Source organism: Brachionichthys hirsutus, chromosome 3 (genome assembly GCF_040956055.1).
Source record: "Brachionichthys hirsutus isolate HB-005 chromosome 3, CSIRO-AGI_Bhir_v1, whole genome shotgun sequence".
In the NCBI taxonomy this organism is placed as follows: Eukaryota; Metazoa; Chordata; class Actinopteri; order Lophiiformes; family Brachionichthyidae; genus Brachionichthys; species Brachionichthys hirsutus.
Window position 1 is genome coordinate 16,705,932 of NC_090899.1, and position 12,073 is coordinate 16,718,004.

Genomic DNA, 12,073 nt, shown 5'->3' on the forward strand with positions numbered 1-12,073 from the left:
AACCCGCACTGGAAATAGGTCCGACTTATTGCCAGCAATGTAGACCAAGCTCTGGCACCGGTCATATAGGGAGCGGACACCCCGTATGAGGGGGACCGACACCCCGTACTTCCGGAGCACCCCCCACAGGACTCCCCGAGGGACACGGTCGAATGCCTTCTCCAAATCCACAAAACACATGTGGACTGGTTGGGCAAACTCCCATGCACCCTCAAGGACCCTGCCGAGGGTGTAGAGCTGGTCCACAGTTCCACGGCCAGGACGAAAACCACATTGCTCCTCCTGAATCCGAGGTTCGACTATCCGGCGGACCCTCCTCTCCAGTACCCCTGAATAGACCTTACCGGGGAGGCTGAGGAGTGTGATCCCTCTGTAGTTGGAACACACCCTCCGGTCCCCCTTCTTATAAAGAGGGACCACCACCCCGGTCTGCCAATCCAGAGGCACTGCCCCCGATGTCCATGCAATGTTGCAGTCGTGTCAACCAAGACAGCCCTAAAACATCCAGAGCCTTAAGGGACTCCGGGCGGATCTCATCCAGCCCTGGGGCCTTGCCAGCGAGGAGCTTTTTAACTACCTCGGCACCCTCGGCCCCAGAGATAGAGGAGCTCACCCCTGAGTCCCCAGGCCCTGCTTCCTCACTGGAAGGCATGTCGGTGGGATTGAGGAGGTCTTCGAAGTAGTCCCTCCACCGATCTACGACGTCTCGAGTCGAGGTCAGCAGCGCACCATCCCCACCATACACAGTGTTGACCGTGCACTGCTTCCCCCTCCTGAGATGCCGGATGGTGGCCCAGAACCTCTTCGAAGCCGTCCGGAAGTCGTTTTCCATGGCCTCACCGAACTCCTCCCATGCCCGGGTTTTTGCCTCAGCAACCGCGGTAGCTGCACTCCGCTTGGTCTGTCGGTACCTGTCTGCTGCCTCCGGAGTCCCACAGGCCAAAAAGGCCTGATAGGACTCCTTCTTCAGCTTGACGGCGTCCCTCACCACCGGTGTCCACCAAGAGGTCTTGGGATTGCCGCCACGACAGGCACCGACCACCTTACGGCCACAGCACCGATCGGCCGCTTCAGCAATGGAGGCACGAAACATGGTCCACTCAGACTCAATGTCCCCTGCCTCCCCCCGGTACATGGTCCACTCAGACTCAATGTCCCCTGCCTCCCCCGGTACATGGTCGAAGCTCTCCAGGAGGTGGGAGTTAAAACTCCTTCTGACAGGAGATTCTGCCAGACGTTCCCAACAGACCCTCACAATACGTTTGGGCCTGCCAGGTCTGTCCGGCATCCTCCCCCACCATCGGAGTTGGCTCACCACCAGGTGATGGTCGGTTGACAGCTCCGCCCCTCTCTTCACCCGAGTGTCCAAGACATGCGGCCGCAAGTCCGGTGAGACGACTACAAAGTCGATCATCGAACTGCGGCCTAGGGTGTCCTGGTGCCAAGTGCACATATGGACACCCTTATGCTTGAACATGGTGTTTGTTATGGACAATCTGTGACGAGCACAGAAGTCCAATAACAAAACACCACTCGGGTTCCGATCAGGGGGGCCATTCCTCCCAATCACACCCCTCAAGGTCTCACTGTCATTGCCAACATGGGCGTTGAAGTCCCCCAACAGAACGAGGGAATCCCCAGAAGGAGCACTCTCCAGTACCCCCTCCAAGGACTCCAAAAACGGTGGATACTCTGAACTGCTGTTTGGACCATAGGCACAAACAACAGTCAGGATCCGTCTCCCCACCCGAAGGCGGAGGGAGGCTACCCTCTCGTTTATTGGAGTAAACTCCAACATACAGGCACTGAGCCAGGGGGCAATAAGTATTGCCACCCCTGCCCGGCGCCTCTCACCAGTGGGAACTCAGAGTGGAAGAGAGTCCAACCCCTCTCAAGAAGAGTGGTTCCGGAGCCCTTGCTGTGTGTCGAGGTGAGGCCAACTATATCCAGTCGGAACTTCTCAACCTCGCACACCAGCTCAGGCTCCTTCCCCGCCAGAGAGGTGATGTTCCACGTCCCTAGAGCTAGTTTCTGGAGCCGAGGGTCGGACCGCCAAGGTCCCCGCCTTCGGCTGCCGCCCAGCTCACATCAGAACCCTGAGCCAAAAACATCCCCACCAAGAAAATCCAGCTGACTCTGTTTTTCTTTTTGCTCTTCTTGATAAATAGAGAACATGGGTCGACCAGATACGACAGACAGACAGGCTGGCAGATAGAATTTTCCACATTTGATATGCTCTTTGTGCTGTTTTCAACTTGATTATGGGATTATCTTGTTTTTACATATCACATCTTTTGTATTAACATTTTACAGTGTCCCAACTTGTTTAGAAATGGGGCTATACTTTACATCAAAGAATTAGTGATAAATTAATCATCTAAGATGTAGACATTTAAGTTATCCCACTTATTTATGTATATTGTTAATACAAATACATGTTAACATCATTTAAAGAAATGACCCAAAGCAATTGCTAAAACTGTAAAATCATGCAGTTAGTACATGCAGCTATGGTCTACAGCCTGAAATAAAACCATCTATTATTGGAAAAAATGTCAGCTAGCTTCATTTAACAGTTAGACGTCATACCTATGTTAGCAGTAATGGCATCAAGGTCACAGATAAAGGCCGGCAAATTTTGCAGTTGTTCCTGCAGTTGTGCCAGAGATATTCTCCTTCTCTCCCAGTGTGCTGAGAGCATGACTATGTCTCCATCTACAGTCTGACAAACAGAGGAAGAGGACGGGACAGTTTATACAAGCTGCAGCAACATAATCACGAGGAACACAGAAAACTGTCCGATCACCGGTATTCCCAGCTGGTTCTCTCCTAAATCCTAATGATCATTCTTAGTTCAAGCTCAGTAGTAGAAAGTCCACTTAGTAGAAGATTGGTGCCTTTTAACTACCGGTACCTTAGCCAAATCACTGTGAAATACTCTATGTGAACAATTTGATATATTTCATGCAGATTCGTTATTTATATAAATTTTAATTCAGTCTTAAATTACTTTGTTTTCAAAAAATATAATATATTGTCATTGTCATTTCTTCCAGTGAAGTGTGGCTTATTCCAACATTTAACTCTTAAACAGAGCTCTTCTGTGGCGTAGATTGAACATTCCAGTAATAAATAAAGTCCTTTGTTCACTTTGGACTTGGACTAGTACAACAGGAAATACTAAATACCAATATTTAGAATAAAATGAACAGCAGCTCAATCGCCAGGTTTCTCTCATCCACTTCAGAATACTTCCACAGTGCAGACAGACTCGCACGACTAGCTTCAAGCTGCTTCCAACCAATAGCGTCACAGGAAGCGATGTCATGCTGCTTTTAGTTCCGGAGTAGAGAGGTCTCACTCTCTGCCACAGCGTAACTCCAGATCCGATCAAAAGTTATGAAAATAACGATCCATATACACTACCGTTCAGAGGTTTGGGATCACTTAGGTCTTAGAACATGCAGTTTTTTTCAATGCTAACTTGAACCGAATCAGAAATACTCTCGATACATGGCTAATGTGGTTAAATGACTATTGTAGCTGCAGATGTCTGGTTCTTGGTGCAACATCTACAGAGGTGCATAGAGGCCCACTCCCAGCAAGCATCACTGCAGGGTTCTGATGCTACAACGTGTTTGCTCGTTGCGTCAGAAGGCTGATGGAGGAGTAGAAAACCCTGCAAGCATGTTAGCACAGCTGGAAACCGTTTAGCTGCTTAGAGAAGCTATGAAACTGACCTTCCTTTGTCTGGGTGAGCCCAAACCTTTGAACGGGAGTGTATATCCGAGTCCTGATCGGGAGGTAATGTCCGACTCCGATCGCGTCCGCAAGCTCGTGATCGGGCCCGATTTCCGATCGCGAGATCGGATTATCCCTAATTGTGACACTACACAAGTCTATCCCGTACATCTTATGAATATATGTTATATAATATTAAATCATTAAATAACATACTCACCACCCACCCAAGAAGACAATCCACTGTATAGTGTGAATAGTATTAATAATTAATAATAAATACATCTGCTGCTGGTCCTACCTCCGCAGCCTGAGCACAATCTTTAGTCCTTTTATGCAGTGGAAACCAACTGTCCTCATACCTTTAGAAACAAGGAAGTAGAAGCAGTATGTCAAAACTATTTTGGAATAAACTGTGCATGTGTGTGTGCTGGTTGGTGTGTCTGCAGAGACCTGCTGAGGATTTCCACTCCAGCAGAGAAATTAGGAAAGCTTTCCTCGAACCTGAACAAAACATTAAGAATATCATACCACATTCCCAAAAGAATAATGTCACATAACTATAAATGTAAATAACTCGTATTTCTCGACTCCTAAAGCCTAGTTCATAAACCAGCAATCTGTACCCAACTGCTTAGTAATGATTGTTGGTTTTAGAATACCCAGTAAATGTAATCCTGTTATAACACTATATAAAATTATACAGGGCACGGACGTAAGCTTAATTTTCTGCACCTGGGTTGCCTCCTGATTTTGGTGTCTTTTGTCTTGTCGCCAAGCGTCTTGAAGCTGAAAAGAGAGAGATCATTAAATGATAAAAATGTAATATAGTTGGGGGGGGGGGGGGGGGTTAAAGTCGGATGGTACGCAACACTTTATTCAGTAATTGTACCTTTACACGTTGTAGGGAATTTCCATATTAGATGGGATTCCACAACGTGATTACACGCCTACATCACAACAGGGAGCACCACATTTATGTTTGTGTTATTATTACTGATTCACTTGAACGCCTCATCTGGTGACGACACATAATGACGCAGGTAAACATGGGCTTAGATTGGCCGGGGCTAATTCTGGCCTTCAGGGGACGGAATGACGTGAGGACGAAGCAGGAAGCGTCTTCATTCCAACAAAGCGCGGGCACGAGAGCTGTGTTGGAATCTCAGCGCTGATATCCGAACTAACGTGTACTGATCTGCATATTATATAAATATCTTAATCTTGACCCAAATCCTCCTTATTGAATACGCACCCACACGGAGAACAAGTACCGGGGAGGGTTAAGGAAAACCCTAACAGCGTACACTTACATAAACTTAGACATAATAGTTCTGCCTCTGGAAAGCTTTGTGTTCTTGATGATGATGATGAATATATTTATTAGATAGAATGTTAGAGTACAAGTACAGTCACACAGTAGCATGTATTACAGTACAAATAACGTCAAACATCCGGTCTAAGAGGAGCATTTCAAAAAAGCCCTTGCGGGCTTGTTTCCGTTGAAAGTCCTTCGTACATAAATCATCCACAATTAACAATACAAATAAAAATAAAACCAATATTAAATTACGCAATTGATGCAACGTAACATTAGAAAAACAAAAATAAAATGTTTTTACACCGCCAGTGCAAACTAACAATTAATCTAAAATAAATTACACCACTGATGCAAAATGACAATAAATAACTTACATAAATTACAATAAATTACTAAAGCAATTAATACGTGCAACATAGGTGGATAAAAAAAGGAGGGGGGGTTTGACCCGGAGAGAGTCGTGATGACTATCTCCGTTTCTGTCCCCCTAAAAGGTGTATTTTTAGGGCTGTTTTGAAGGAGGCCAAAGAGGTGCATGTTTTGAGGGCAGGAGTCAAACAGTTCCACCCTTAGGGGGCAGTATTATAAAAAGATGATTTACCCATGTTAGTCCTATAGGAGGGGGTAATCAGGTTGTTGTTTGAGCTCCCTCTAGTGTTGTGGCTGTGGGTGTCACTAAATCTGTGGAGGTGTTTATTCAGGTATGCAGGGATTGAGGGGACTGAGGGCAGAGCTGCATTGACTATTTTAAATGCCAATCCCATTTTGAGTTGTTGAACCCTGTCTTCTACCCTGAGCCATTTTAGGCTAGCAAAATGTCCAGGAAGAAGGTGGGTCATGGGCCCCAGAGTGAGGAGTAGCCGAATCAGTTTGTTTTGGGAGGTTTGGAGCCTGGTTTTCAGGGACATTTTGATGTTTGAATACCAGGAGGTGCTAGCATAGTCAAAGAGGGGCTGAACGAGGCTCCAGCAAGCGTCCGGAGAGCACTTTTGTTGACAAAAGCAGACATTCTGCCCAAAAATCTTGTTCTCTGATTGACTTTTTTGATCACCTTAGTTGCCATACTATCACCAGACAGGTATTTGTCAAGAACACAGCCCAAATAGGTAATCTCTTCTTTGCTGGAGATGACTGTATTATCGACTGTGACCTTGAAATCATTAACATTTATCTCACGTAGAGAGTGTTTAGACCCAAAAAGAATCGATTCGGTTTTACCAAGATGTAGTGACAGTTTGTTATCAGTAAGCCAAGTACGGATTCTGGTGACCTCAGAGCTGAGAGCTTCCTCAACCTGCACTTTGTCCTCTCCCGAAATCAGGAGTGCTGAGTCATCAGCAAACAGGAACAATTTGCAGTTACAGGCAGCACTCATGTCGTTAATGTATAGGAGGAACAGTAACGGTCCTAGAATGCTGCCTTGAGGAACCCCACAGCTTACCGGGAGGGACGAGGACAAGGTTCCGTTTATGTCTACCATTTGTTCTCGTCCCTCAAGGAACGAGAACAAATAGCATGATAGCATCCTTCTGTTTGAGGATTGTACATATTGTAGATACTCCGCTTGTACTGGCGTGTCTCATCACTTACGGACACCATGGTCATGTTGATCGATAATTGCAAGCTTAATCTCCATCGTCATCATACGTCTTTTCTTGTCAAGGAATACTCAGATACAGCCAAAATCACATAAATAATTGAAAATGTGCAAGAGATGGCACAACATTTAGTTTTATATTACCATACTGATCACATTTGGTCTCATCAGAGACAATACATAGTAAACTCTAACACCCTATAAAAATAGAATAAAACACAAAGCAAAAAATCTGCAGTCTTTATCCTATGGCAAGTTGACTTAAACTTAAGGTAGACTCCGCCTTCGTTCGCCTCGGCCCCACTCGTGTGTTCGAACTCCGAAAATCTGTTCGACTTCCAAGACATTTTAAACTCCATTTGTTTCCTGGTAAACCGAGTTGTTTGACTACCAAGTCGTTCGAGACCCGAGGTTCCACAGAATAATAATCATTTAAATGTTAAGGAATTACAAAAAACCTATTTGGTCGTTCGGTTAAAGGCGAGCAGGCAGAAAGCTGAAAATGTATCTAATATATACATTCCTGCCGCAACCCTCTGCATTTATCTGGGCTTGGGACTGGCTCAAGGGATACACTTCTACCCCTGAGGCTGCGTTAAACTAGTCTACTAACTACCTCTGAGGCTGCATTAAACTAGTCTACTAACTACCTCTGAGGCTGCATTAAACTAGTCTACTAACTACCCCTGAGGCTGCATTAAACTAGTCTACTACCTACCTCTGAGGCTGCATTAAACTAGTCTACTAACTACCTCTGAGGCTGTATTAAACTAGTCTACTAACTACCTCTGAGGCTGCATTAAACTAGTCTACTAACTACCCCTGAGGCTGCATTAAACTAGTCTACTACCTACCTCTGAGGCTGCATTAAACTAGTCTACTAACTACCCCTGAGGCTGCATTAAACTAGTCTACTACCTACCTCTGAGGCTGCATTAAACTAGTCTACTAACTACCCCTGAGGCTGCATTAAACTAGTCTACTAACTACCCCTGAGGCTGTATTAAACTAGTCTACTACCTACCTCTGAGGCTGCATTAAACTAGTCTACTAACTACCCCTGAGGCTGCATTAAACTAGTCTACTAACTACCTGTGAGGCTGCATTAAACTAGTCTACTAACTATCTCTGATGCTGAGGCTGCATTAAACTAGTCTACTACCTACCCCTGAGGCTGCATTAAACTAGTCTACTAACTACCTCTGAGGCTGCATTAAACTAGTCTACTAACTACCTCTGATGCTGAGGCTGCATTAAACCAGTCTACTACCTACCCCTGGGGCTGCATTAAACTAGTCTACTACCTACCTCTGAGGCTGCATTAAACCAGTCTACTACCTACCCCTGGGGCTGCATTAAACTAGTCTGCTAACTACCCCTGAGGCTGCATTAAACTAGTCTACTAACTACCTCTGATGCTGGGGCTGCATTAAACTAGTCTACTACCTACCCCTGGGGCTGCATTAAACTAGTCTACTAACTACCCCTGAGGCTGCATTAAACTAGTCTACTAACTACCTCTGATGCTGAGGCTGCATTAAACTAGTCTACTAAATACCGCTGAGGCTGCGTTAAACTAGTCTACTAACTACCCCTGAGGCTGTATTAAACTAGTCTACTAACTACCCCTGAGGCTGTATTAAACTAGTCTACTAAATACCGCTGAGGCTGCGTTAAACTAGTCTACTAACTACCCCTGAGGCTGTATTAAACTAGTCTACTAACTACCCCTGAGGCTGTATTAAACTAGTCTACTAACTACCCCTGAGGCTGTATTAAACTAGACTACTACCTACCTCTGAGGCTGCATTAAACTAGTCTACCAACTACCCCTGAGGCTGTATTAAACTAGTCTACTAACTACCCTTGAGGCTGTATTAAACTAGTCTACTAACTACCCCTGAGGCTGTATTAAACTAGTCTACTACCTACCTCTGAGGCTGCATTAAACTAGTCTACTACCTACCCCTGAGGCTGTATTAAACTAGTCTACTACCTACCTCTGAGGCTGCATTAAACTAGTCTACTACCTACCTCTGAGGCTGCATTAAACTAGTCTACCAACTACCCCTGAGGCTGTATTAAACTAGTCTACTAACTACCCCTGAGGCTGTATTAAACTAGTCTACTACCTACCTCTGAGGCTGTATTAAACTAGTCTACTACCTACCCCTGAGGCTGTATTAAACTAGTCTACTACCTACCTCTGAGGCTGCATTAAACTAGTCTACTACCTACCTCTGAGGCTGCATTAAACTAGTCTACCAACTACCCCTGAGGCTGTATTAAACTAGTCTACTAACTACCCCTGAGGCTGTATTAAACTAGTCTACTACCTACCTCTGAGGCTGCATTAAACTAGTCTACTAACTACCCCTGGGGCTGCATTAAACTAGTCTACTAACAACCCCTGGGGCTGCATTAAACTAGTCTACTAACTACCCCTGAGGCTGCATTAAACTAGTCTACTAACTACCTCTGATGCTGAGGCTGCATTAAACTAGTCTACTAACTACCCCTGGGGCTGTATTAAACTAGTCTACTAACAACCCCTGGGGCTGCATTAAACTAGTCTACTAACTACCCCTGATGCTGAGGCTGCATTAAACTAGTCTACTAACAACCCCTGGGGCTGCATTAAACTAGTCTACTAACTACCCCTGAGGCTGCATTAAACTAGTCTACTAACTACCTCTGATGCTGAGGCTGTATTAAAACTAGTCTAACTACCCCTGGGGCTGTATTAAACTAGTCTACTAACTACCCCTGGGGCTGCATTAAACTAGTCTACTAACTACCTCTGATGCTGAGGCTGCATTAAACTAGTCTACTAACTACCCCTGAGGCTGTATTAAACTAGTCTACTAACTACCCCTGAGGCTGTATTAAACTAGTCTACTACCTACCTCTGAGGCTGCATTAAACTAGTCTACTAACTACCCCTGGGGCTGCATTAAACTAGTCTACTACCTACCTCTGATGCTGAGGCTGCATTAAACTAGTCTACTAACTACCCCTGGGGCTGCATTAAACTAGTCTACTAACTACCTCTGATGCTGAGGCTGCATTAAACTAGTCTACTACCTACCCCTGGGGCTGCATTAAACTAGTCTACTAACTACCCCTGGGGCTGCATTAAACTAGTCTACTAACTACCTCTGATGCTGAGGCTGCATTAAACTAGTCTACTAACTACCCCTGGGGCTGTATTAAACTAGTCTACTAACTACCCCTGGGGCTGCATTAAACTAGTCTACTAACTACCCCTGAGGCTGCATTAAACTAGTCTACTAACTACCCCTGAGGCTGCATTAAACTAGTCTACTAACTACCCCTGGGGCTGCATTAAACTAGTCTACTAACTACCCCTGGGGCTGCATTAAACTAGTCTACTACCTACCCCTGGGGCTGCATTAAACTAGTCTACTACCTACCCCTGAGGCTGCATTAAACTAGTCTACTAACTACCCCTGGGGCTGCATTAAACTAGTCTACTAACTACCCCTGGGGCTGCATTAAACTAGTCTCCTAACGTTATAAATGTCACACTTTCTCTTTAAACACGGTTTCTTTTTTCTTGCCATCTCCAGCCTGCAGATTGCTGTCAACAAATCACTGGTCCCCAGCTGGATGATGATGGATATATTTAGAGCAGTACAAGTACAGCCAAACAATAGTATGTATTACAGTACAAGTACAGCCAAACACCCTGTTTAGGAGGACACTGGTCACCAGCTCCACCATCACATGACTGGTAGCAGGGAAATACAGCTATCCGAATCTCAACTCGGTTACGTTGAACCTTTGTACACTGAATAAATGGAACGAAGTACCTCTTTCTTTTGGTGGGGGGCGGCATTAATAATTTATTTGCTTTAAATTACGCAACAGCTAACATTACACACACACACAGTGGCTGCAGTTAGCTAGTTTTACGATATTTTCGAAAGTGCGACCTACCTGGATGTAAAGTCCTGCTGCACCAACTGAAGCCTTTCTCGAAAGTTTTCAAACATGATTCAATCAGCTTCAGCGTCTCCACGTTTAATTCGCACCAAAGAACGCCTCCTTTGGTAGATCGACACTTATTTCCTCCTTGATTTACTCGGAAATGCGTTCCTTGTTTGTTGTTGCTTTAAGGAAGCCTGCTTCAGTGTATCCAAAACAGCTGATTCGACACACTGCGTCAGAGCCCCGATACGTCGTAATAGAACGCCGGAAGTGACGTTTATGAATCGCGTCTTTGGCACTGCTTCATTCTTTTTTCTTTTTTTTTTTTGACAAATGAAAATACAGATTTTCAGTGAGGATAGCAAATATAGAAACACAATTTACAGATACTGTGGGAATATCTTAGCATATGTACAAACAGAAAAACACTTTCATTCAAATACTGTACATAAACAAAATTAGGCATGTTAAAATTTGCATACAGAAACAGAGATGCAGCACATTTAACATAAAACAATAAATAACGAGCAAAGGTCTGACAAAATTCTCTAGCAGTTTTGTTTTTTGCCAAAATTTTAAGACACAAAGCAAATATTTTAAATTTTTTGATAAATCCAGAAAATGAGGGCTTACTATTTCTCCATTTTGCACAGTGAATATGATATTTACCCAGTAACAATATTATGTTTATTATATCTGAAACAGATGGGGCCAAATTGTTCATATAAAAAATTATATGATGTAATTCCAAACATGGAACATCATCAATATTTAGTGAAATCCAATTTTTTATGTCTGACCAAAAATATTGTGATGCAGTGCATTAGTAAAATACATGTTCTAAGGTTTCATAACGACAATTTCAGAAGGAGGATCGATCCACCTCAAACTTAAAATTTCTTAATAGTAATAATAATAGTACACCTTCACTTGAACTATACAAACTTTAATGATGGAGAATGCAAATGAAAGAATATGATCCCGTGTACGTGTATGGGAACACTTTGACCTTGTTTCACCCACAAATATAAGCTAGGTTTGAATTTATGAAGTTTATTTCGAACGAAAGTGGGATAAAACAAAGGATATTCATAAAAGAGAAAAAAGCAATAAAAAACATGCAATTTAAAACAGTTATTACGCTATCAAGTACTCCATTCGAAAAGGAGCAGGATAAAGAAAAACGTATTTAACCCTGCCCTGTGTCACTATGAAATTATCTCAGGTAATCAATATATATGCTATATAGCAAATATATTGATTACCTATATTGATTACACTAACATATGTTGTGAGATGTGTCTGTGTTGGGATGTGTAGCTCATTGTGTGAATGCGAGTGCGAGTGCGTGTGTGCGTGTGCGGCTGAGGTGTGTGCCCCTCCCCCGTGAGCCAGAGAGAGAGAAGCACGGAGGAGATAGAGGTGCGCGAGAGGTCTCGAGGAAAAAAGGACTATTGTTATTG

The 12,073-nt window shown here is 44.0% G+C and overlaps 1 protein-coding gene across 1 annotated transcript in view; it reads right to left on the bottom strand.

Annotated features, from left to right (window-relative positions):
- dtnbp1a (dystrobrevin binding protein 1a) overlaps nucleotides 1–10,822 on the bottom strand; it is a 33,047-nt gene extending 22,225 nt beyond the window's left edge. Inside the window, exons 1-5 of the mRNA XM_068759559.1 lie at nucleotides 10,620–10,822; nucleotides 4,477–4,530; nucleotides 4,195–4,245; nucleotides 4,043–4,103; nucleotides 2,590–2,722 (exon numbers count right to left, since the gene is read on the bottom strand). Coding sequence (XP_068615660.1) covers nucleotides 2,590–2,722; nucleotides 4,043–4,103; nucleotides 4,195–4,245; nucleotides 4,477–4,530; nucleotides 10,620–10,675 — 355 coding nt within the window. The 5' untranslated portion in view covers nucleotides 10,676–10,822. The remainder of the gene's footprint in view (nucleotides 1–2,589; nucleotides 2,723–4,042; nucleotides 4,104–4,194; nucleotides 4,246–4,476; nucleotides 4,531–10,619) is intronic.
- Between the last annotated feature and the right edge of the window lie 1,251 nt (nucleotides 10,823–12,073).